The sequence below is a fragment of the Numenius arquata genome, chromosome 26, assembly GCF_964106895.1.
Source record: "Numenius arquata chromosome 26, bNumArq3.hap1.1, whole genome shotgun sequence".
Taxonomy (NCBI): Eukaryota; Metazoa; Chordata; class Aves; order Charadriiformes; family Scolopacidae; genus Numenius; species Numenius arquata.
Window position 1 is genome coordinate 4,202,284 of NC_133601.1, and position 27,241 is coordinate 4,229,524.

Sequence of the window (27,241 nt, forward strand, 5' to 3'; positions counted from 1 at the left end):
ATGAGGTTCAACAAGGCCAAGTGCCGGGTTCTGCACTTGGGTCACACCAACCCCAGGCAGCGCTACAGGCTGGGGGCAGAGTGGCTGGAGCTGCCTGGCAGAAAAGGACCTGTGGGGGGTGTTGGTCAACTGTCGGCTGAACATGAGCCAGCAGTGTGCCCAGGTGGCCAAGAAGGCCAACAGCATCCTGGCCTGTATCAGGAACAGCATGGTGAGTAGGACTCAGGAGGTGGTGGTCCCCCCTGTACTGGGCACTGGGGAGGCCCCACCTCGAGGGCTGTGTCCAGTTTTGGGCCCCTCACTCCAAGAAAGACCTTGAGGGGCTGGAGTGTGTCCAGAGAAGGGCACCGGAGCTGGTGAGGGGTCTGGAGCACAAGTCTTGTGAGGAGCGGCTGAGGGAGCTGGGGGTGTTCAGCCTGGAGAAAAGGAGGCTGAGGGGAGACCTTCTCGCTCTCTCCAACTCCCTGAAAGGAGGGTGTAGCCGGGGGGGGTCGGTCTCTTCTCCCAAGGAACAGGCCATGGGACAAGAGGAAATGGCCTCAAGTTGCTCCAGGGGAGGTTCAGATTGGATATTAGGAGAAACTTTGACACTGAGAGGGTTATTAAGCCTTGGAATGGGCTGCCCAGGGCAGTGGTTGAGGCACCATCCCTGGAGGGATTCAGAAGATGGGTTGACGTGGTGCTGGGGGACACAGTTTAGTGATTTTTTTTCTTTGTTTGTTTGTTTTGTTTTGTTTTTGTGTTTGTTTTTTTTGTCAGAGTTGGGTTGATGGTTGGACTAGATGATCTTGAAGGTCCTGTCTAACCCAGATGATTCTATGATTTCCTTAGACTTTGCTTTCCTCAGTTCACTCTCAGGTCTGGCAGAGTTTCAAATGGACTCTTCCTGGGGAATTATCAATGCAAGGTATAATAACTGCACACTTTAGCTTTTACCTCTATTAGGAAATTATATCATGAATAAATATGAATGTTAGCTAAAATGGTACTGACTGTAATGCAGATGGAGTTAACAGAGAGAGAAAAAAGCACTTTCAACCTCATTTATGATAGTTAAGTTTTGAATCTTGTTTGAGGGATTTGTGTGTTTGCTGGCCAATTCAGAGTAAAGATAGTGATTAATTATGATATTTTTCTTCTGCAGATCAATCTCTGATCTATAGATAGCAATACATTCCTCCAACAGGATAAGCAACCCCATGGGTTTTATTCAGAACCTTTGAGATGTTGCAGTCTGGGTGCAGGTATAGGGGAGGAAAAGGTGGCTTCTGTGGATTGTTTTGTGGATTTTTATTGATATATTTCTTTATAAAATGGAGTTGAACTACTTTGCCCATTCTGTGTCTGAACCTTTTTGCTCAGGTGGAGATACCGGAGGGGAGCAGGTGCTGGGGCTGGGCAGGGGTGACTTCGTTTGGAATGGGTTGCAGGGACAAGCACCGGTCTTTTTATCTCAGCCAGAAATAAGGAACTAAAATAGCTCAGAATTTGGCCTTAAGTTTCATGCAATTTTAATTTTGGTTACAGCACAGAATTTGGAGTAGTAGTACACCTAAACCTCAAGAGGTATGGGCTGGAGAATGCTGAGCAGGGTGGTCTTCAGTCATAAAGGGAAATATTTTTAAAATATTTTAAAAAGTAAATAACATAATGGTTACCTCATGACAGACTTTTTATAAGGTACTTCCACTATTTTGGCATCTAAACTCAAGATTTGGGCTGGGAATTGTTTTCAGAATCCCTGATGGCTGTGTGGCAGAGGGAGAGGAGGGTGCAGATGGACAAATCGATAAGCTCTGGGAACCCAGGTTAAAAATGTTCCGGTGCAGCCCAGTGCTGCCCTCTGAGAAACCTGAGTTTGCTTTGAAACCAAAAATAGTGCGTCTGTGTTTGTGTGGGACTCACTGAGCTTAAATTCTCTGCTGCTCCTGATTACCAGGGCTGACCAGAACTAACCGGGGGGGACTCGTGCGGTGCTGAGCTCCCTCCGGATCCCTTTCACATCTCCCATTGAACTGGGTGGGAATTAATTCAGGGTTTAGTAAGGCAGCCAGAGACGTGGCAGGAGGCGAAACGCTGTAGGAGTGTCATTCCCTACATCCCACCACAAGGTCTGTGGCTGAATTCTGCTGAAATCCAGACCAGCGCTCTTGGCTCCAGAATTGGGAAGAGGTGGGGGGGGAGAGAGGGGTTTAAAAGAAAATTAGAAGGAAAAAAAAAAAGTGTCACAAATTCTGCAGCTTCAGTTCTGCCTTGTTCATCACACGCAGTATTTTTCTGATGAAAAGACACTTAGATTTAAAAGGAAAAAACAAGCTGGTTTCAGTGTGGTCACGTTTGGGTTTGGTGCATGCAATTAAATGCCTTTGGTGCGGGATGATCAGTTTGTACATTCCCCCCTCGACACCCCCCTCCCCGACCCCCTCACACGACTTTCTCTTCCAATCTGCAAACATTCCTTTCCCTGTTCTTGCCGTGTCAATACGGGAAAATAAAAACAGTTTAGAATTTGCCCAAGAAAAATAGACGGGTCAGGGGGATTAGAAAAAGATCAGGTGCCAAATTCCCAGGGCACGGGGGTTTTATTTGGTGTTTTACACCGGCTGCCAGAAAATCCACAATATAAACCTGGAATAATCTAGGGGAGACAGAGGGGTCCGGGGAAGGGTGATGGTGAGCAAGGCAATACTGTGTCTTTAATTTTTCTTTTCTGAAGAAAGAAAGTCTGCATAGCAATGACAGGATCACTTGTTCAATGCCTTTAATGTGTGATCTGTTTTCTCCAGTGGAGGGCACTCAGTGTATCACAAACTAGAACATTAGCACCAACAAGCTCCAAAGCATCATCACTCTCTGGAAAGCCTTCTGAATTAGACAAGAGCTGCCTCTCAGCACAGCTACAAAACACTTTAAACCTGACCAGCTAAATGGATAAACCTCGCCTGCGTGGCTTTTAAACTGGGGTCTTGCCCAGCAGAGGAGGCCTGGCCGCTCCAGGAGCTGGAGGATGGATTGCTGTGCCTGGGAATGGCAAAAGGCAGCAGAATGAGAAACGCTAGGTACCGGCAGAGCTTTTTTTATTTCTCCCGGAGAAGTTGGTTTACCTCCGTGCTCTGCTATAGCTTTTCCTTGCTGATTGCCACTTAATGCTGATGGTTCTCTGATGACTTACACAACGGCTCTCGGAGCTTAGAGTCCCTCCCTACCCCCCCCCCCCCCACGCTCCCCCCCATCCTTCGTCCTCTCTTCCCCACCCCCAACCCCTTCCCTATCCTTTCCCTTCCTCATCCCCAAAATTCTCGCTTGTCCTCTCTAGGGAACTTTGTGGGGGTTACTGGCATGCACGCTGGATGGCGGTGATGTGAGTGGCAACCGTGCTGTGACATGAAGATTCTGATGGTTTAAAGAAAAGAGACCAGTTTTAAAAAGAGAGAGAGGCGAAGGGAAAGGAAGAAAAAAAAAAAAAGGGGGAAGAGAGAGAAGAACACAGCCGGAGAAAGGAAAAGGAGGACATTTGTGGATGACAAAAGGATGGGTAAGTGAACTTTTCTTGTTTGTTTGTTACCACAGCTGTATGGTATATTTTTCAGTTGGATTTTTAGCTGTTCAGGAGGGGGAAACAGTCTAAACAGCAGCAGTGCATTCCTTTGCCAGGTGACTCACTGTACTTGCTATTGTATTTTTAGATCATGCATCCCCCCCCCAACACACACACACACCTTTCCTCCTGCAGTGGTTTTATATGTAATTAATCTGTAAATGCATGCACCGAGTTAAGGGCTGTGGAGAGTACGTCCGCTGTCTGTAGAACCCACCCACACACCTGCACACGGAGAGATAAGTACATGGATGCATGAGGCACGCTCAGGATTTCTTCTGGGTTTATATTCCTATTCTCTGAGCCTGTCGTGGTGTCATTTCGGCTGTCAGAAAGGACTGTTAACACTTTGCAGTATGTGGGAAGCAAAGGCGGGGGTGGGTGGGGGGGGAGATTTGCTTGTATAGGTGGTTTTGAAAAGGCTTGTTTGGTTTTTTTTGAAAAGATACCCCTGATATTGCTGCGAGATTTCCAGCAGTCATTTGCCAGTCTTATTTTTTCAAGTGTGACAGGTTTATTTCCTTCCCTCCTTCCCCCCAGCCCCCAAGTCTGTAACAGCCAGAACATATTTCTAGCTGGCTGCTGCTGGCACATAGGCAGTAGCAAAAAATGAGGATTTCAATTAAAAATCTAACCATTAAAGTGAAAGGCAGAGACATGTACTCAGGGGCATTTTAGATTAGGAATTATTTTGCAGATTGACCCTTTTTTTTTAAATTGGCTTAGGTAACTGCAGCACAGGGCTGGTTTTGTGTATGTGATAAATAATAAAGTAATTATTTATGGAGATACCAGCCCTTAAAATATTCCCTGTTGGAAGAACGCATTTTAATTCTCAGCAAGATTGCAACTCTGGACAGAGGCACCAGTCCTAAAATGATGACAGGCTAAGGAGAGCGTGCGTATGTATGTTGGGTTTTCTGACAACCCCTCCGCCCCCTCTCAGAATTATTCCAAGAATGTGGAAGATGTGCCTGTCCTGCCATAGCGGCGTTGCTGCCGTGTGAGAAAATTGACATCTCAAATGCAAAATCTGAAAATCAGTAGATCTGGGGAAGAGAGAGGGGAGTTGAAATCTAAATATACCCCTTTAAACTTTCTGTGTTTTGCTGCTCCTGAGACAATGCTTATATGTACGTACTTGTGTGTATATTTTCCTAGAGTATATAATGTATATCCAAGATAATAAATGCTTAGGTATTCACAGTTACATCTGGATAACTTTAAATGAGTATGTGCTAAGACTATGATTCATTTGAAAGAAATATGTCCTCTCCCATTATCTTGGTATTGGGGTTCCACACTAGCGTTCTATGGCTATATGGTTCTATGCTCTATATGGCTCAACTTTGGTTCTGTGCATCTATTTATGGATTTTAGGTTCATAAAAATAATGAGTAAACCTGCTTAAGCCTACTCTTAAAACCAAATCACTCGATGCAAAAAGTAAAGCCTTTATATAATATCTAATTTTACAATCAGTGTATGTTTTAAAGATGGATCAAACTTTATGATAAGTAGATTTCTCACTTTTTGCAGTAATTCTTGGAGGAATTGGACTTGCAGTTGCTTTTATTAAGGAACACGTTCAGCAGCACGTAAATAGCAGAAGCTTTGGCTCATTTCCTTTCCAGCACTATGGAGCATTCAGCACAGTGACTTGACAAATATGTTTATTGTTAAAACCTCAGCATCTAGCGATAAGGATATACCAGCTACGTTGAGAGATGATGTACAGGAGAAAGGCGAATAGAGAACAGGCTCTTGGTCCTTCCAAGGGATCATAAATCACACAAAAGTAATTGAATAACAAGAGTGGGACTGGTGATGGTGCCGGTAGGAGAGATGGCAAGCCAGAAACTCAAAGGGCAGGAATTTGCACAACAAAAAGTGCAAGACAGGAGGCAAACAGGTTGTCTCCAAAATCCACTGCTTCACTAACGCTTTATTAGAAGCCCCATTGATGTTAGTAATCTGTTGGAGGTTTGTTTTAATAGCTTTACAATGCCCATTTGTTTTCTTTTTAATATTGTAGGTTTCCATTTAATTAAGCAGCTGAGAGGCATGAGTGTGGTGTTAGTGCTACTTCCCATGGTGCTGGTTGTTGTGCTTGCGGGGGCTCAGCGAGCTTGCCCCAAGAACTGCAGATGCGATGGCAAGATTGTGTACTGCGAATCTCACGCGTTCAGAGACATCCCTCAAAATATTTCTGGAGGGTCTCAAGGCTTATCGTTACGGTACAACAGCATTCAGAAGCTTAAATCAAATCAGTTTGCGGGCCTGAATCAGCTCATATGGCTTTATCTTGACCATAATTACATCAGCTCCGTGGATGAGGATGCATTTCAGGGGATCCGCAGGCTGAAGGAATTAATTCTAAGCTCCAACAAAATTACCCATCTGCACAACAAAACGTTTCACCCGGTCCCCAACCTCCGCAATCTGGACCTCTCTTACAACAAGTTGCAGGTGCTTCAGTCTGAGCAATTCAAGGGCCTTCGTAAACTCCTGATCTTGCATTTGCGGTCTAACTCGCTGAAAACCGTGCCCATCCGAGTTTTCCAAGACTGCCGAAACCTCGACTTTCTGGATTTGGGCTACAACCGCCTGCGGAGCTTATCCCGTAATGCTTTCGCTGGCCTTTTGAAGTTGACGGAGCTCCACTTGGAGCACAACCAGTTTTCTAAGATCAACTTTGCCCACTTTCCACGCCTCTTCAACCTGCGCTCGATTTACTTGCAGTGGAATAGGATCCGCTCTATCAGCCAAGGGTTAACGTGGACTTGGAGTTCCTTGCACAACTTGGATTTATCAGGCAATGACATTACAGGGGTAGAGCCTGGGACCTTCCAGTGCCTCCCCAACCTGCAAAAGCTGAACCTGGATTCCAACAAACTCACCAACATCTCGCAGGAGACCATCAATACATGGATCTCGCTCATCTCCATCACTCTCTCCGGAAATATGTGGGAATGTACTCGAAGCATTTGCCCTCTGTTTACTTGGCTTAAGAATTTCAAGGGAAATAAAGAAAGCACTATGATATGCGCAGGCCCTAAACATATCCAGGGTGAAAAGGTGAGCGATGCTGTGGAAACGTATAATATCTGTGCTGAAATCCAGGTGGTGGTTACCGAAAGGTCGTACCAGACACCCAAAACCCCTCAGAGACCTGTCTTCATTCCTAAGCCTACCGTTTCCAAACTGGAGAGCAACCAGCCGACGTCTGTTGTGCCGAGCCCTTCTGCAGAGCTCCCGACGCCTGGGGTGGAACCAGAGTACGAGCACGTTTCCTTTCACAAAATAATCGCGGGGAGCGTGGCCCTCTTTCTTTCCGTGGCCATGATTTTGTTGGTTATCTACGTGTCGTGGAAGCGGTACCCAGCCAGCATGAAGCAGCTCCAGCAGCACTCGCTCATGAAGAGGCGCAGGAAAAAGGCCCGAGAGTCTGAAAGGCAAATGAACTCCCCTTTACAGGAGTATTACGTGGACTACAAGCCAACAAACTCTGAGACCATGGATGTATCCGTTAATGGATCTGGGCCCTGCACGTATACCATCTCTGGCTCCAGGGAATGCGAGGTATGAACCATGATCCTCCTAAAACCATTTCAGCTGCTGGGAAGGAGAGGTAAATGTTTGAAGCTCTTGAGGTGTCTCTAAACTCTAGAAAGATTAATGAGATCGTGTTTTTTTGCTTTTGGGTTTGCTCGGTATGAAAGGTTGTCTCATTAAATAACAGTCAGGGAAGCGATGGTGATTACTTTGAATAATTCAGACTTATGAAACGAATAGATTAAGTTGAGGTAAACAGCTATGATAAAGGCATCTGGAGTGTTATTCTCCATTTTATTAGCAGTGGCTACAAGAGTCCCATTTTTAATGTATTGGTAGAAACAGAGGAGCTGAAGAACATTTCTGTTTAAAAAAAGAAATATGGAAACCTCTTTACTCCAGGCCAGACATCAAATCTTGAGGGGTTTATGGCCTATTTAAAGATAATGCCAAAGATTTTCTGCATTTTCTGTCTGGTTCAGGAGTAAAGCCGGGGACAGCAGGACTGCAGCACAGCCTAGAGTCAGGCACTTATTTATGTTTTCCTGCAGAAGCAGGAACAGACAAGCTGCTTTACCGGCTCTTCTGAACTCGAGTCTTGGAAAACCATAAATCAAACAGGACGTTTGCAAATTCTGGGTTGGGAGAGGGTGATTCTTGGGTTTTTTGTTAGTTTTTTTTTCTTTTCATTTTAGTGGTCAGTGAAGACTTAGCTTGAGAGACAACTCTACTAGAGTTAACGGTTTCACGCGCTTAAGGCCGTGTCGTGGTTTTGACTCGGCAACGTGGGAAATACAAATAGCACAAGCTCTCAGTGCTTCTGTTGTTCAGCTTTGGCAAGAAAATACCGTATTTTTTCACCGCTATATTGTCAATGACTCTATTAAATGTGTACGTAAGAACTGATTTCACTTGTGAATGCCATTGCTTATTTATAGCTGGTAAGGAGGGTTTGTGCGATTACATTTCAGTACTTGTTACTTAATCCCGCACGTGATGTGGTATTGGGGGACCACGGTTGATTTTGCTTCCTTGGTTGTGGAAATCCTACCTGAGAGCGCTTCCTGTGCCCGTTGAAATTTGTTTGTATCCATGTATGTGAATTGGGTTTGACAACGGTAGACTTTGCCCAGTGTCTTTGACAGACGGGCAGTGTTGAGCAGGCGGCAGTTCTGGGATCCTGATTTTTTTAAAAGTGGGTGTTTTCGCTTTCTGACAACAGGGCATCTTGAAGATGTTTCATATTTGGCACCCAGCTGGTTTTAGACCATGAAGATAAGGGGAAGAGGGAAAAAAAAAAAAAAGGTGTATGTTTTGGGGTTGCTTTCTCTGGAGCGGTGTTGTCTTCAAAAAAAGAAAACCACGTGTTGTACCCTTGTCACTTCCACCGGTATCATGTGAATCAAGGTGTGGGGATTTTTTCCTGTGAGCAGCGCAAATAGAACGCAAGTGATGCTAACAAAGTTATTTGAATTTTCACTGGCTGTCACAAGGAGCATTAATTTGACCTGAAAGGCTGTCTCCTCTCCATGCTGAAACTTAACACCTCTGAAGTTTCATTAGCTCGAATAAAATGCTGATTAATTTACACCAAGATGATGTGGAAGACAGCTGAATCTGCACGTCATAACTGGAAGTCCATGTAATGGAACCATAATCTGTAACAGAATTTGGATCGTGATTGTGGTGCGCAGAAGACAGGGAATATGGGATGTTGTTTGGGAGACTGAAATTCAGATAAATTGGATTATGGCAGATAAAAAATCGAAGGGTCCTATCAGCTCTAGTACCGGAAGGTCAATGTGGCACAATTTCTTCAAGTTAGTGTCGATTGTTACACACAGCATTAAACACCAGGGGACCCCAGTTCACCTGGTTTCCAGGTACTATCACAGCACCAGAACGATTGTATCCCCCAATTCTGTTCAGGTTAAGTGACACTGGTGAAAAACTTCAGCAGAACTCAAGCTGTTTATCGTGGTGTGTGTGGGATTCGTGGTTACGGTGTAAATCAGTAAGACTGTACCGAACACGACAGGGCTGTCCTGGGCTGTGACTGGTGGGAAGTATGCCCCGTACTGGTGCGTGATTTAGGGTGTGTTGGCTACTGGTACAGAAGATTTCAGGAGACGGGAACCAGCAGATCACTGAAGGCACATGTAGCAGCCATAAGCCCCCACTGAAATACTATCTTCGGCTTGGATTTAACATTCTTCGTCTCCATAGCTACAAGGTTCCACTTGTAAAAGGATAGATATGCACTGTACAGTACTTAAAAATGGTAAGAAATAGCCTTGTAGTGTCTTCAGCAGCGGAAAGGTTTCATGTTTGGGGAAAAAAGATAAAATGGAGCATCTCGTTATTTGCTAATTTACTTAGATGTACATACTGGTGGGAAAACTGTTATTTGGTTCAAGCGAGGCAGCTCAGGCCCGTCCTCCCGTCGCTCTGACTTGCTCGTTCCTTGTGCTCAGGCTGAGGTTTCTCCCAGCAAAGGACCACTGGGAGGGGAGAAGAGTGTCTGGCTCTCAAAATGAGGGCAGGCAGGCTTTCAGAATTCATTGCTTACCAGTTTATTGATTATTTATTTTTTTTTTAAGTACTATTTTTCAAATGATTGTCTGCTTTCACATGTTTACCCCCCGCCACGTCTGCAAGCAGCTGAGATGTCTAAAAACAGTGTGTCTTTCAGGAAAGAAATAATGCCTTAGTTCCGTTTTAACCTGGGAAGGATGCTCTTTTGCTGGTAGTTGGTGACAAGGAACGGATTCTGAGCGTGGCCTGAGGTGGTCTGAGCAACCTTATTGTGTTCACAGGGATGATTTTGTTTTGAGAAATGTCCAGCTCAGCTCGTCCACAAACCACGTGTTTCCCATGGCAGGACTGGCCTGGAAACAACACGCTGCCGTATTTATGCAGGTTCTTTTTTTTCACCGCAGCTCTGCACGGGAGCACGGGAGGTGGGGGTTGTTCTTTTTTTTCAAGATTTCTAGCCCACAACGAAGCAACGGGGGCGAACGGGAGCTGCCCCGTGTCAGGTCCGTGCGGTGACGGCAGGGGAGCTGCAGGTACAGGTTTTAGGGCTGCTTTTCCCAGTCCATGCTTTATGAATTATTTCTTGTATTACAGGGAGAGCGCCAAAGTCAGGCTTGCTGTAAATGGGAGCAACTTTCTTGGCATTGGTGGGATTATAATCACTGACACCTGGCCTATGGTATGCTATTTAGTCTATTGGCAGGGGTTTCTAAAAAAACTGGATGCTTATGATACTGGCTGTCGCCATCCAGTTAGCAGACTGCTGCTATCTCATTTTGGTATTTGCTTTGCGTTCTGCCTGTGCATCTTATTCCCTCTCTCCTTCATATTTATTTGTACATTTGCTGAAGATCTGGGAGCCATAAAAAGCAATTTCATAAACCAAGCTATAATATTATCTATTTCCTACGTATCACACACCAAATATCTGCATATAGCACGCTGTGAAGGTGTATGGGGAGAGGGAACAGAAATGTTTCCTCCTTTCTCCTGGAAGGTTAATCATCTCCCGTTTCTCAGGCTGGCAGTTACAAAACAAACAACAACCAACCACACAAGTGAACATCTTTTCTGTGTTAACTGAGCAGAGTTGATGTGAAGCCCTTTGAGAGACGGTTGACACAGACCCTGGGAGGTTACTTTTCACACTTCGGTTTCTCAATGTCTAACCGTATCCCAGCGCTCGACAAACAAGTCCACCTGTTCACATGCAAGAACATCTCTGTCGCGACGCTCCCGTGTTTGCCATCGGAGTGAAAACCAGGGCAGTTGTCACTTGTATTCATACATGCTAAATCAGTCACACAAAATCATGTTCACTTTGAATTCTGCTTCCTCCCCTCTTGCCAGTGGGAAGAAATGGATTGATAAAGGGATGCAGCATATGCAGACGCGCTGGGCTGCTCTTGACCTCCTCCTTTTGAGCCTAATTTAAAAGGAAATGTTGACGCACCACTGTTGTTTATTATTTATTTATTAAACACCATTACTGTGTTGTTTTGAACAGGAGGCAAAAAGGAAAAAACAAAATAGTCTCCGTGGCCCACATACTGTTTAGTCCGAGGTTCCAGTTCTGCGAGGGTGTCCGTGGTTCTGCGACCCGACTTTGGAAGGGCTGCCCAAGGGCTAAGACTGAGTTTATGGGGTATTGCGACCTCCTGAGAGAAATCACTCCATCATTTAGCAGGACTTTTCTTTGTCTTTTTTTTTTTTTAAGAGCAGTGATCGTATTTCCTTTGGTCATCAGCCTTATGTTTTTATAAGGACCACTCAGCGAGGACTTCATGGCAGAGCTGTTAGTTCATCCTGGCTTGGGGGAATGCAAACGGGAAGGTGATTCCATAGGAATTACATTACAAAGAGAAGAATATGGGAGGTGATGAGTATGGGAAGCAGTAACTGTTAATTAGATAGCCTACTGTTGTCATTTTAGGGCCGTCTTTCCAGTGCCCCTATTTTGGAGCACTGTAGGATGGACATTGTTCATTCACCTTTCTCATGTCCTTCTGTGCTGTGGCTCCTGCTCTGCCTCTTTTCCTCCACCTCTCTGTGGTTGTAGATGGACCTTAAATTCTTGTTTGAGTTGCAAACTGAAGGGTGAATCAGTCTAATGAAACTCTGTCATAAGCTCTGTGTTTGTATTGGGAGAGTAAGCAAAGGCTAAGCTGATAGCACTTTTCCTCAGTGCAGTATATCTGGAATAAATATGTCAGAAGCAGCTCAGAGGTAAAATCTTTTGGGCACAGGGCCAGGGAGAGGTTTGAGGAGAAGGTAAATTTTAGAAATGCCTCGAGGATTAGGACCGAAGGTAGAAATTTGTGTTTGTTACCGTTCAGAGGCTTCATTAACATCGCACGCTTGCAATAACGAGTATAATGTCAGCGCACAGAAAGTTGTTCTATAGAAGTACTAGTGATGGAGAAATAAATGCACAGGGGCAAATTTTCCTGGGCTCAGCACTTGTAAAGTGTGAGATTTCCCAAAGCTATCACCAAAATGACTGGCCGTATTTCCGGAAGAGCTCAGCCAGCTGTGCATCAGCAGCAATTGAGACGCTGTAAATTTGCAAAGGGAGCTGCAGAGGAAGCTGAACACTTCTGAAAGTCTTACTCAGTCCTTACTGGGGTGCCCGGGTGAGAGATTGCCTTCTCTGAAATTTGGTCTTGCGACGCAGGTGCTGCCGAGACCTTGCAGGTGGTTTCCTCTGAGATAATGCAGATAACCAGTGGCAAGGGAAGGAGCCGAACCCCCATCTCCCAGATTTTGACTTGGGCTTGGGAACTTCCCTAACGGCATTTCAGACATTACGTTTGCTCCACCAGGTCTCGTCCAGAGCCTGACAGTTAATTGACAGAACTCTGAAATTGCACCAAGGATTCATAGTCTTAAAGCGTAACATCCCACTGGGAGGGTGACTGATGGACCGTTGTCCCCTCTGCCTTCTCTCCATCTATTTTCCTACTTCCCCTAATTTTGCCACTTTTTAGAAATTTCATGGTTTGAATTATGAAGTGAGGACTGCTCAAATGGGGAGAGTGCTGCATTGTACAAGAGAAGAAAATACTTGTATTCCTCTTAGAACCGTTGTTCAGGCCCTTCCAAGGATTCCTGCGTTGCTGGAATTGTGACAGATGCAGTTTGCCCTCTCTGTCGCTCTTTTCCTTTCTCTCACCCCTTCTTCTGCTTTTCCTCAAACTCTGTGATGTTCTGCCAGTATTTTAAGGAGGAGAAAAAAATCGATTTTAGTCCATTATGTAGCTCATGCCAGGAGGGAGGACGCTAACAGAAATAGCGGAGAAATCTGTTGAACCTATTCATTTGTGTGGGTTTTTTTTATTCTTTCAAACACACACCAAAAAATAAAGAACCCACAATGTAGAAGGGGCAAACAATCTTATTAGTAAGTATCCTGCTGCTGGAAATGTTTCTCAAACTCTCCTTCAGGATAATAGAGTTGACCTGATTCTTGATGTTAAGACTGTTACCTAAACTCCAGCGACTGTTAGAGCGCACATGTATCCGAGCTGGGCTGGGGGCTGGAAATAACAATTCTCGGTGATGCTCACATATTGCTTTTCCCTGGGAGGAAGGACCTGCACGTTCCAAAGCCTTTGTGATGACATTCCAGGTCTCCACCGTGTCACGTCCATGGAGATGCTCTCCCTGCTCGGCTCTGGAGGTTGCAGTGTTTGTAGCGGGAGCTGCTCGGCACACGGGAGCGCGCAGCCCCCGTCCTGCTCCCCGCGCCGTAAACACTCTGCCACCGACAAATCCTGTGTGATTTGTGTTTGCAGCACCACTGACATCCTGGTATTTGGTCATTTCAAGCCAGGTATTTTGGGACTGAACACAGATGGGCTGGAGCGGTAAACATTTTTGACACTAATCAGCTTTTATCACATCTGTCCGTTGTGCAGCCAAATAAGCCGAGATTGCGTGTAGATCTCTCCATCTCCACAAAAAGATGACTGGATCAGTTCTGAGGGATTTCCAGGGAGTTGTCCTCTCTGTTCCTGGCTGCAAAATTCCGATTTTGTTAGAAGCCAGAGTATGCAGCAAAGGGACGGCGTAAGAGGGTGTCACTTGGGAATATTCAGCCTGGAGAAGAGAAGGCTCCGGGGAGACCTCAGAGCAGCCTTCCAATATCTGAAGGGAGCTACAGGAGAGCCGGAGAGGGACTCTTTGTCAGGAAGTGTAGTGACAGGACAAGGGGTAATGGTTTTAAATTGGAAGAGGGGAGATTTAGGTTAGATATTGGGAGGAAATTCTTTCCTGTGAGGGTGGTGAGGCACTGGAACAGGTTGCCCAGAGAAGCTGTGGCTGCCCCATCCCTGGAAGTGTTTAAGGCCAGGCTGGATGGGGCTTGGAGCAACCTGCTCTAGTGGAGGTGTCCCTGCCCAGCGCAGGGGGGTTGGAACTCGATGATCTTTAAGGTCCCTTCCAACTCTAACCATTCTATGATTCTGTGAATATTGGCTTTTTAGCCTAATGAATTTGTTTTGTCTTTTGGTGTTTTAAACCAGAAGGAAATGGAGAGCTGTTGCTGGGGCCATGCTGCTCCTGTGGGCTCTCCAGTGGGAATTTTCCACCCACAAGAATGGGGAAGGCAAGAAAGGCCAGAAATGCTGTTCATTTGTAATCTCTCACCATCTGGGGTATGTTCCAGCTACAGCAAAGCCTCCACCCTTGGTTCTTAGCTCAAGTATAGATCTATTTTTGTGGGTCTTTAGATATATTTAAATATATCTGGCTGGAATATGAGAAGTTCCTGGATGCTAGGAGGCCAGAGAGTCTTTCCTGAAAGCTTCCGAAGCTGTGTCTCTTACAGCAGGCAACTTCCTTCAGAAAATGACAGGACTTGGCAATGATGCTTCAACTTCTCTCCTTTGGTTTCTGTCCTTTGTGTGACACAAAACCAAGGACTTTTTTGCATAGTGCTTTTTATCTGAAGATCTCAAAACTCATCAGTTAAGTACCATTATCCTAATTTTTACTTCCTCTCTCCCGTCGATCACGATCGTATGCAACAGCTCTTTGCTATGAAGGTTCCATTTTTCGTCTCTTTTTTCACCATCAGAAAATAAGTATTTATTTATTCAGTTTCCTCTGACATACGCAAAAATAAACCAAAAAATAACATTTCTGGGTTTAGCCTACGGGGAAAAAGAGCATGAACAGTTAGTTTATGATCCCAGGTGGCCATTGATGTTGTGAGTTTGTGAAGGTATGTGTTTTATTTCTGGGAAGACTGACCTTAATCTTGATTTTGATAATAAATTTTGTAAGTTTTTTTGTCATATAAAAATACTTAGTATTTTCTGTCCGAACATTTCAGCTGCACTGCAGAAGCCTTACATCAGGAGAAAAATTAGATGGTTGTTAAGTCACTTTGTATTAAATGTATTGTGGAATGTGGCATGTCCTTCATTGCAACTGGCAGAGCTTAGTAATTATGGAGTGTGCAAAGATCTTTTGATACACTCAGCATTGGGGGGGCGCGCTGTGCTTCCAACTGCATGCTGATATAAATATACATTGCAGAAGAAGCAATCTCCATCTCCAATTTTTGACAGACAATGAAAGAACCAATTTTAAAGCAGAAGGTTCATTGTATTTTCTTTTCTGTGTAAACTCCGTCAAGATTTTTTTCCTTGTGTGGAAGAAGTTGGCTTTTCCTGGACATTACTTGCATTTTAATCCAATTAAGAAGTAGGCACTAGAAAGTGAAAGAAGGTAAGTTCAATGTATGACTATTTGTGTTTGGGTACCAGCTGACAACTCCCAAGTTTAATCGCCGTATGAAAATATTGAAGGACTCGTTTTGTGTCTGGAGAACAGGACCCAGAAGGGAATCTAAATGAGTAGGGCATAGAAGGAGAAAACGGAGACATGAAGAGTGATTTCCTTGCAGGAGAGGAGTGGAGCGGTGAGTATTGCAGTCCAGGTTTTAAGAAACCTTTGACAATATTCTGTTTTTTGGGCATCTCCAACTCCCAGTCCTGCGCAGTGCGAAGGCGTGTTCTGGGATTGCTCTGTGCACAGGGTAAAACTCTCCTGGGCATCAGGCCAAGGACAGACCTCTTTGGCACCGAGTACAACCTTCAAGCTCTCCGTGGGAAGGTCAGTCTCACCCTTAGTGCCTTGCACTCTAATACACCTTAACATAATTTTTTTTCCAGACTTCTCCAATGTCTAGAGTGTCTTTGATGAATAGACTTCAGTTGTGTGTTTTTGCTCATTTTCAAACTCACTTCTCATTAAAAATCATCTTCTTCTGTGTGATGGCCTCTGAAACCCCAGATGATTCTTCACTGCTCTCATCTTTCACTAACACATCCATTTGGATTATCTTTGTGCCGTGATGGATGCTTTAAAAGGAACCAACAAGGCCATCAAATTCTTGCCCTGGTTCAACTAGCATTTGTTAATGTTCTAAATCATCTTGGGCCTGAAATGTGCTACTTCTTAAATTTAGAACGATGTGATTGCCTGAAGCCTCTCCATGTGTTAATTAAATCATCATAATTGTGGTTTCTTGAGACTGACAGGTTATAAATAGTTTTTCTTTCCCCCCTCCTGCAGTAATTTGGTATGAATGACAGGCAAAACAGCTATTGTTTAAACTGTACATCTGACACTGTCCTTCCCATTCAGACTCTATTTCTCTGCTATTATTTGATTGTCCTGAAATAATCGACAGTGTCATTCTTAAAGGCTAGTTAATTACCGTGCACTTCTCACATTATGTGGAGATGAGAGAAATGATTTTTCTGGGTCATCATTATCCATTTAATTTAACAGAATGTGTGTATTAAGGAGTACTGGAGGTCGGGGCAGATGTTCAGTGTCTGGATGTGTATATACGCACACAGAGGTCAGAACACACAGAACAAGTCCTAAGAGTAATACATTTTAGTAGTAATTTTATTTCTATCTATAACGTCATGTCTCATCCTAGATTTTGTGGAAATAGATGCCTCAGTGTTCTTCAGATTGCTTTTCTCTGTTGTTCCCGTGTGGTAGGGCCTTCACCTGGGACCGTGTGTCCTTGCTGGGCTGTAACAGGCAAAAGGCAGGACAACTTAATAACATCACACATTGTTTGGAAACAAACTGATTACAGTTCTTCACATTTTTAATACCGAGAAGGAAAAAATGATGCAATTAATGAATTTGACCAAGAATTTGTACAAAGCTTCTGCTCAACTTCTGATCTTCCCGAGCTTCAGAGCAGCTCTGTCCTGTGTGTGTGAGACGGAGGGTGGTGGGAACATCCTCAGGCTTGCATTATGCGTAATGCCATTAGGCAATTAGGCATTGCTCCTCTTTAATGTGGGTCTGCATGCTGTTTACAGCTCTGATTTGTGAAAGAACCTAAGGCTGGATCTTAGTCTGCTACTCTGGATCCTCTTACTCTTCCAATTTTACAAAGAAACCACAGCACTTTCTTACTTGAACTCTCGAGTAGAGGGATGTGTCGTGCGACTGCCATAATTGAGAGTTAAATAAGATTCAAGAATATGTAGGAGAGAGCTTCTATGCAGGAAGCTCAACCTTTCGTTCCAAAACTGGGGGGTGTCCTTCCTCCTTGTGTATTTGGCCCGCAGGGTGATCCACCAGCTAGGGCTGGAGGGCCGAGGATTTACGAACTCTGCTCTTAATTTACTGTGTGAGCTGGGAGAGAACATCTCAGTGCAAACTGACTGTCAAAAGGAGAAAGGAAAGCAAGGTCACGTTGACTTTCATTAGAATTTGAGCATTGAAATCAAGCCTTAAACCTTTGAAAATGTGTCCTGTCATCTTGTGTCCCTCCCCCCTGCTTCGGCCGGGGAGGCTCCCGCGGGGCGGCACCGAACAGGGCTGGGGCTTCAGCTACTGCTTCAACCTGAAAGCAAAAAGGATTGTCTGGAGCCTTAAGGGACTCCTACCGGGTCTGTTTTGTTCCTGGCATAAAAGGCAGTCTGAAGTGGCCTGCTTTGTCTTGGGGTGGCATTAGCACATTTAGCCTATTTAGTTCTTTTAAACCCTCTATACTATATTCAGATGCAACAGAGACTGACTTGCAGCTACTCAGGTGCTCCCTTGGCCCAGTAGTTTTCTGCAGCGCAGGGAAATTGCATGATTTTAATGTAAATTTCTCAGCCATTTCTTTCCCCAGCCTTATCATTTTCTTTCCCGGAGCCTCTAAATCATACGTTAGGCTTCTGGCTTTAAAAGCCACATCAATGTCACATGCAAAGTGAAATGGGGAAATGAAGGCAGTCCGTGTGTTTTTGCAGTTGGAACACAAATTGTACAAATCAAAAAAGGAAGCAACCCACCGGCGATTTTGAATTATTAGACATTTTTATATGAAAACAAAATCTATGGGTATTTTCTTTGCTGCCTTTTCTTTGTTGAATACACTGAGTCCCAGCGTGCGCAAAGCTTTGACAACCTGAGGAATCGATTAACCTTGTTCCATTTATGATTAGCTCCCAAACATTTATTGCATTAGCTTTTGAGAACAAGGTCCAGACTCCTTTGTTTTTCTGTAATAGACAAGGGACTGGCATTAACGCCGCTCAGTGAGTTCTCCAGGTAGGTTGTAAGTAAAAGGTAGGCATTACGTCTTGTATTTCACTGCCTCTCGTGTCTAATGAAGATTGGAGGGGGGATATTTTACCCCGATACACGTGAAAAATTGGAAGTGGGGAAGAGGCAGTTCGCCATCTGCTTTGTCTTCTTTTATGTCAAGGGCCACAAAACTTCCCAAAGTTATAAACAGTCCACTGTTTATAAAACCAACAACTTCTTTTGACTAAAAGTGCCTCCGGAGAGTCACTGGAGGACTTAGAGAGAAAACTCCACTTCTCTGATAATTTGTTCCAAAGGTTAATAACCTTCACAGTGAAAAATAACTTGTCCAGCTGTTAAAATCATTCCTTTCTCAGCAATGGCATTAAGCTAACGTGGGAGGAGGAGGTATTCGGTGTGTGGCTGAGGGTATCTGTGTGTTACCCAGCTCAGGGGAGAGCCGCTACAGACAAAACCACAGATCACGTGGAGGATCGCGCACAGAAATAGCCCCCCTCCTTTCAAGCTTTCAAGAAAATGACGTTATAATTGAATCGTTATAGGAAAATATATTTACCCAAACTGCTGAAGTAAGCAATTTGCCACACATCTCTCCTCCAGTTCCTTTCACCCTGTTTTTGACTAGTTCTCCAGCTGCTGGTCTCGCTCGGTGTCAGAGCTCTCCACGGGTCCGTCACGCAGGGACTCCCTGCTCCTCCGTGCCAAGATGTAGAGGAGAAAACCAGAGACCTCTTCTGAGATAGTCACATCTGTGACAAGCTCCACATCTGTTTCAATGGGACAATGATAACAATCTCAAGGTACTGGCATTAAAAATGCTAGTGGTTTATCATACTACAAAATACCATTTAAGACACGTGGCAAGAGTAGTGTAATATAAGTGCATTAACATGGGAGTCACCAAAAGACTTGTGTGTGCAAAAGTCAGTGTTTGTAAACAAAGCTCAATATTCTGGTACTGTATTTTAAGATTGGTGTGAAGTCTGTAAGTTGTTTCCTTTATTTTTCAGTGCCATTTCACAAGTTGTTATATATATGTTATAGCAGCCTTCCAGTCCCTAAAGGGGCTCCAGGAAAGCTGGGGAGGGACTCTGGATGAGGGAGGGGAGCCCTAGGAGGAGGGGGAAGGGTTTGACACTGAAAGAGGGGAGATGGAGCTGAGATGTGGGGAAGAAGTTCTTTGCTGTGAGGGTGGTGAGAGCCTGGCCCAGGTTGCCCCGAGAAGCTGTGGCTGCCCCATCCCTGGAGGGGTTCAAGGCCAGGTTGGAGGGGGCTTGGAGCAACCTGGTGTGGTGGGAGGTGTCCCTGCCCAGGGCAGGGGGTGGCACTGGGTGGTTTTTAAGGTCCCTTCTAACCCAAACCATTCCGTGTGTCTATGATACCTGAAGGGCCTTTTTAGCTTGCTTGCTTTAAAAGAGCCTGAAGAAAAGGCTCTTTCACCCTCCGCTTCCCAAGTGTGGTGGGTTGTTGGCCTCAACTACACGGAATTTTACTGTTTTGCTTTTAATAAACTGCTATAATGGGGGTATAATTGCTAATGATTACCTCAGCTATATACTCATAAGAACACAGGCTCTTGAAGGATAGATATTATTCTAGAAAAAGTATATTCAAGAGCTTCTGTAAATGGAGGATTTTGGTATCCTGAGGAAAAAACGAAGGCATTTGTCAGGGATCCCAAGTCTGTCTTGTTCTGCACAATTAACATATGTTCCGGTTATAGGTAATTAATTAAAAATCATTGATGAGTCCAGGAATTGTACAGGTTTTATTTCTCCCATTAATTTGACATGATAAACTGCTGAAGATGGATTCAAAGTTGATGTCGGAAGAGTGTGTTAATTTACACAACACTTCGAGGAGCCGGCTTGGCTCGCACTCATTCCAGCAGTCAGGAAGAGCTGAAATGCCATGCAGGATCAAGCTCCAGTTAAAAGCATCTCGCAGTACTTCTGAGCTGCTGCTGTGCCCAGATCTTTCTCCCTGTCTCCATTCATCATGTTGTGCTCTCCTTAAAGCACACATCTTCTACCTAGCCCTCGGCATTGCCGGAGTTACACCTTAAGCTGTGTGTGATGCTTCACAGCTGCGTCTTTCTGTCATGATTTAGAAAGTCGGACTTAGCGCCCAGCTTACTTGGGTGACTTTTAACCTGGTTTCCTCTTTACAGGTGCTATAACCTTCGTAGGATTTCCTGTTACTTCTTCATTAACCATTCTTCTACTTTTGAAGAGCTACAGACAAAGAATTTGCATGATTTATTATCATGCATGATTTATTTACATTTCTATACTTGGGACCAATACAATACTAAGTGCATGTATTACACTTAGCAGCTTAATTTTTAGACATTTTTCTTTTTTCTTTTTTTTTGTGTGTGCATCTCCCACAGTGTTTCTGACACAACTGATCACGTCTTATCATTTAAAAAATTGGACTAGATGATCTCCAGAGGTGCCTTCCAACCCCATATCAAATTGGCAGTTTGAGGGGTAAGTGGCAGTTACCATCTTCTGGAAGCAGATGCCATTGATACAGTTCATGCCCTTCCTTCGTCTGTCAGCATCCAGCCCGTGGGCATATTGTAGCCACACAGCGCTGGGCATCTGCCCTGTAGATCACCCACTCGTTTGGTCAGTCATTTGGAGCGTGCACAGTTTTTGAGCACATACCTCCAGGGATGGCGATTCCACCACTGCCCTGGGCAGCCTCTTCCAGGGTTTAACAACCCTTTCCATGAAGGAATTTCCCCCAATATCCATCCTAAACCTCCCCTGGCGCAACTTGAGGCCTGTTTCCTCTTGTCCCATGGCCTGTTCCTTGGGAGAAGAGACCGACCCCCCCTGGCTACACCCTCCTTTCAGGGAGTTGGAGAGAGCGAGAAGGTCTCCCCTCAGCCTCCTTTTCTCCAGGCTGAACACCCCCAGCTCCCTCAGCCTCTCCTCACAAGATGTGTGCTCCAGACCCCTCACCAGCTCCGGTGCCCTTCTCTGGACCCGCTCCAGCCCCTCAAGGTCTTTTTTGTGGTGAGGGGCCCAAAACTGGACCCAGCCCTCGAGGTGGGGCCTCCCCAGTGCCCAGTACAGGGGCACCGTCACTGCCCCAGTCCTGCTGGCCACGCTGTTCCTGATACAGGCCAGGATGCTGTTGGCCTCCTTGGCCACCTGGGCACTCTGTTGGCCCATATTCAGCCAGCTCTCGACCGACATCCCAGGTCCTTTTCCAGGCACTCTTCCCCAGCCTGGAGCATTCGTGGGGTTGTTGTGACCCAAGTGCAGAACCTGGCCCTTGGCCTGATTGAACCTTGCACCATTGGACTTGGCCTATCCATCCAGCCTGTCCATGTCCCTCTGTAGAGCCTTCCTACCCTCAAGCAGATCAACACTCCTGCCAAACCTGGTGTCTGCTGTGAACTTACTGAGGGTGCACTCAATCCCCTCAACCAGATCATTGATAAAGATATTAAAGAGGACTGGCCACAATACCGAGCCCTGAGGGACAGCACTCGTGACTGGCCACCAACTGGATTTAACTCCATTTACCACCACTCTCTGGTCCTGGCCTCCAGCCAGTTTGTCACCCAGTGAAGAGCACTCTCCTCCAAGCCATGGGCAGCCGTTTTCTCCAGGAGAACGCTGTGGGAAACGGTGTTAAAGTCTTTACCAAAGTCCAGGTAAACAACATCCACAGCCTTTCCCTCATCCACTAGGCGTCACCTTGTCCCATTAGTCTTTTTCTTCATACAACAGGTAAGACCCTGAATTTGCACGTACTGGGTTTTGTTCAGCCTTTGCCACTGGACTGCTGGTAAATTTGGTGCATACAGACTCAGGTCTCCTGTGCTTCTCTTGCTCCATCTCTAAAATTAGATGAATAATACTGATCTTCTCTTCGTAGGTGCTTGCAGATCTGTGTAAAAGTTGAGAATTGCATTTCAAGTTTTATCTTTTTAAATTTTTACCATTAATTTAATTGCAGGTCATAACCTGCGCAGTAGAGCTTGGAGGAAATTATTGCAGCACAACATAAAGACAGTTTTTGTGAACATTTTTTTCCAGAAATATCTTGGGGTTTTGATATCCTCATTATAACTTGAACCTGCAACATTCAAGGTATTTGTTTTTCCAGAAAAAAACCTCAACCAGCCAGCATTTCCCTAAGTCAAGAATTTTATTTATTTACTTACTTTCCTCATTTTTTATCTCTAAAGTTTTATCATGAATGGATGTTTCCTAGCGATGCTTTCATTTCTGAATAGAAAATGCTTTTTTCACTTTTAAAAAGCATCAATGACAGCTTTATTCAGGGCTGCTAAAGGTAGGAGTTAAATATGCTGACTTCTTCCAACCTCTTTTCATGACAGCTTTGGTTAGAATTCCTGGTCATGGTCAAGGTCCTACTTTGTGAGGTATTTCATAGACACGGAACACTACTATAAAATAAATCCTTACCTGAGAAGGTGTACAATCTATCTTTTAGTTTTAGATATAGCAGCATGTTAGATCATTGCTAAGCAGAAATATCAGGACCTGAAAGGAAAAAATATTATTCCCTTTGAAAATGTGTCAGGTGAAAAAATGGAAATGATTTCTCTTCATTCCTTGCAAGTGTTAACTCCCGTCCTTCAGCCGCGGGATTCACGGAACATTTTTAATCTCGCCTGCTATTTCAAAAAAATAATATATGCCTGTGAGTGATTTAACTATTTCATATTCACTGTCTTAAGTAATGATTAATCAAAACTAGCAGCATAGAACGGTTCAGCTCAAAAGAAATAGAGGCTTTTCTCTCATTCGTTCCCATATATATGGATGTATAAAATAGCAATGTCTTCATTTATAATTTGGAGTTGCCGTGTTTCCTATCCATGTAATGGCATTACTTTCACTGTTAGCAGGAAGGTGGTTGTTGCTGGGTTGTAAGGAGGAGGTCACTGGAGAGGGCTGGAGAGACTTGCAGCAGGTTCCAGCATTTCCATTCAGAGATGTGAGGAGTGTTGTGGGCCTGTTAGTAAATATATAGTAAAGTTAGACTCTTGTCTCTGTTCAAGCAGAGATTTTTTTCCTTTGTTTAATTCTACCTACAAAATTTTTAATAGCAAGACTCTGTAGAAGCTTCTTAATGGTTCTTCTTGACTATAGTAGTAAAGGGATATACATTTCTTAAACTATTTCGTATGCGTTTCAAAGGACTTTGTTGATAGTCCAGGGCTGTCACCTGTGAAAATGCCTGATGTATAATGGTCTATGTGTATATGTTTGGGTTTTTCCCTTTGAGCTTTTAGGCAAATGTTACCCAAACCTGTTCTGTAGGAAGGTGGTGGATGTTGTCCTGGAGATGTGCAGATCCTGCTGGTTGCATCCAGGGGTTTGCGGGAATGGAAATGCAGATGCAGCAAATATCTGCGCCAGCTTTACATGCTCAGGACATACAACGCTGCTTTTCAAAATTATTTTCATCCTGTATCAGCTTTTATTTCCAAAAATTAATGCTCTTGTGCTGTGGAATGCTATGATAGGAAATAATTCTGGTGATATTTTTAAAGGCTTTTAATGTCATGTGCACAAATGGTTTTTTGAGAAGAGCTGAGGAACAGAGAGAACAGGGGACCTGAAGTCCGGTTTTAAAGTGTGTTCCATTTAAGAACTGAAATCAGTGGGTTTCCTGCCTGGTTCTCCAGCCTGTAAACCATGTTTCTTAGTAGCGTCATAGCGGTAATAACTGTTGTGTGCTTATTATCGAGGGCGTGAAGTTAAATTAGCACATGAATATGTTCTTTCACTGATGAACTTAAAATTACGCTGCTAAATTCCCGTTCAGTGACATCAAGGCCTCAACTGAAAAGAAATCCGAACCTTTTCCCCCCCCTTTTTTTTTTTAAATATTATGTTATTTTGCATCTCCACTGGGTGGGCAGGTAAGAGGGGGTATGGGTTAGCCAGATTTCAAATTTAACATGGCAATTAATTAGTCGCTATGTGTACGTTTTGTAAGAGGTTTAAAAAGTACTAGTTAATCATTGATGAATTTTAAAACGGGATAAGCACATAAATAAGAGGTCACATGTGATTTCTGATAGCTTCTTACAGCGTGTATTAATTATTTATTAATTCTTGATAAGCTATTTACAAATGCATGCCAGATCTGAAACATCCTCAAATGAGCCGTAATCATAAAGCAAATAGAAACCCTCAGAAAACTAATGTCTGCTTCACAGAACCAGCCGTTGGCTGAGTCAGGGAAACTGGGTTGAAATGTTCAGTGAAAAAAGCGTAATTTCTAATTGTTCATATTTGATGCCAAGATTAAAAGCAGAGACATCGGGGACCTGTCTGTTGGCCAGGCTGGGAGAGCACATAGATACAGGTGACTTCTGAAAGCGTTTGGGAAAGAGTGGCTGGAGCTGCCCAGCAGAAAAGGACCTGGGGGTGTTGGTGGACAGCCGGCTGAACGTGAGCCAGCAGTGTGCCCAGGTGGCCAAGAAGGCCAACAGCATCCTGGCCTGGATCAGGAACAGCGTGGCCAGCAGGAGCAGGGCAGTGACGGTGCCTCTGTACTGGGCGCTGGTGAGGCCTCACCTCGAGGGCTGTGTTCAGTTCTGGGCCCCTCACTCCAGGAAGGACATGGAGCTGCTGGAGCGTGTCCAGAGGAGAGCCACCAAGCTGGTGAGGGGTCTGGAGAACAAGTCACACGAGGAGAGGCTGAGGGAACTGGGCATGTTTAGTTTGGAGAAGAGGAGGCTGAGGGAAGACCTCATTGCCCTCTGCAACTCCCTGAAAGGAGGGTGTAGAAAGGTGGGTGTTGGCCTCTTCTCCCAAGGGAATAACGACAGGAGCAGAGGAAATGGTCTGGAGTTGGGGCAGGGGAGGTTTAGATTAGATATCAGGAAGAATGACTTTACTGAGAGGGTGGTCAGGCACTGGAACAGCCTGCCCAGGGAGGTGGTGGAGTCGCCATCCCTGGAGGTATTTAAGAAACATGTGGATGTGGCACTTCAGGGCATGCTCTAGTCACTGAGATTATAGGGGTTTTTTTGTGTGTGTGTTTATGGTTGGACTCGGTGATCTCAGAGGTCCTTTCCAACCATGACGATTCCGTGATTTCTGTGATTTATGCTTTGAATCCACCCATGATTCCATTCCTTTGAGTCCACTTCACTGCGTCTATCGGAACAAGACGGAATTGTGTGGAAAACTCAAGTCTTGCAACGAGAACTCGATTTCCCTACGGTCAGGAAAGCTCTGGGAGTGTTAGAACTTGAACCCGCAAACCCAGCGCACCTGCAGGACCGCCGTTCCTCTCCAAACAGAAGCGACGCCGCGTGGTGTTTTCTGCAGCCACAGAAACGATCCAAGTGAAGCAGCGAGTGCCAAAAATGCCCCGCTCGTGAGTCTCTGTGTTTATACAAAAGCAAAGTGCGTGGGGGGTGTGTGTGTGTCGGTTACGTGTGGATATGTGGCACTTACAGATAACACGCGCGATTTGTTCTTTGAATTCCAGAGTCTTTATACAGACCTTTCAAAACTGGGAAATGAAAAAAATCAGCTTTTCTCTCTGCTTATGGTTACTGAATTGATATTTATTTATCGTGACCTCATTGAAAGCCGATGTTTATGGCTCCTTTTCCCTGCCCGTCAGGCTGGGGCTTTGTTTCAGAGCGCTGCAATATTCCTTTTCTTTCAGGTAGGCGCTGAAATATTTTTTCCTCTCTCCTCGTGTTGATTGCTAATTAAGCGGATGCAAGGTTTGCTTTGTTTCCTTTTAAAAGCGTTTGCTTGGGACTATTTCATCATCATCTTTGGATCAGACAACAGCATGAATATCAAACAGAGCGCTGTGAGGAGCTTTGCTTGCCACCTGTCTCCCTTCCAATGAGTCAGTTCTCATATTCGTTATTTTTTTTATTTTATTTCAACTCCTTCATCCATTTGATGTTTTATCATCTGAAGCGTTTCTTTCCTCCCTTCACCCCCTTTTTTTTTTTATTATTTGGCGTGTCTTTTTACCTACCTCTGAGCCTCAGCTAGTTTCTTCAAGGAAAGTCCTTGAACTTGCCAGGTTTCTTTACAGTAAGGATCCTTAGAAAAGGCTGTTGCTGCTCTATTGCTGTCCATTTTTATCTTTTTAAAAGGCAGGTTGAAGTGATATTTCCCTCCTCATGTTTTACAAGGCTATCTTAAATTTTCTAGCAAAAAACCCGACTTTACCCTTGGAAAGTTTGATCATGATTTTCCTCCCGTTTTTGCTTTTCATAGCAATAATTTATATTTATTGTAGTGTAGCTCTGCTGAGATTGACCCCCCCCCTATTGCACATGCTGTGTACGCTTTTAGCGTCCTCTGCTACGGTGAACTGGTTGTTTAAACAGTAAAAATACTTACAAATTGTAATCACATTGTCCCTCAATGCTGTTGAGTGCAGGTCTGTACAGGCAAGTGGAGACGGCGCTGAGCTCGCTCCGTGTGCTCTGAGCTCTCCTGGCGTGGGGCAGGTCTAGAGCAATTAAAATTAGTGCCATGTCAGCGTCACCTTGTGTGTGAGCTCGGGAGCAGAGCGCTCTGGGCTCGCTCGCCTTCCAAAGTCCCCAGGATACGGCCAGAAGGATGGATCCTGGATCCTTCTCAGCGCTGTTCTCTCCCTCCCTCCTTTCACTGTTAAAGTCCCTGCTCGGCTCATCCCCCCATACAGAGCATTCTTTTGGCCAGAGGTGGGTTTATCCCCCTGTTCCCAGCAAGGAGATGTGATATTTGTCTCGCAGCCAGGCAGGTCCCCTCTCTACAGAACATCTCTCTGCTTTGGTGTCTTAGTCTGGTGACTGGGCGATAACATTTCTGCGTTTTCCTACAACTCTTTCCTCTTGTGCTATTGCCCAGACCTTCGGCCTATAAATTCAATTTCCATAATTTCCTTTCTCATGTGCAGAATCCTATTGGAGCCGAAATACTGTGTAATGGCTTTAACCATGGAGATAGGCAA

The 27,241-nt window shown here is 44.7% G+C and overlaps 1 protein-coding gene across 1 annotated transcript in view; it reads left to right on the plus strand.

Moving 5' to 3' along the window:
• Positions 1 to 3,531: 3,531 nt before the first annotated feature.
• Positions 3,532 to 27,241, plus strand: part of LRRTM4 (leucine rich repeat transmembrane neuronal 4) — a 238,088-nt gene continuing 214,378 nt past the window's right edge. The window contains exons 1-2 of the mRNA XM_074164083.1: positions 3,532 to 3,535; positions 5,634 to 7,180. Of these exons, the coding sequence (XP_074020184.1) occupies positions 3,532 to 3,535; positions 5,634 to 7,180 (1,551 nt within the window). The remainder of the gene's footprint in view (positions 3,536 to 5,633; positions 7,181 to 27,241) is intronic.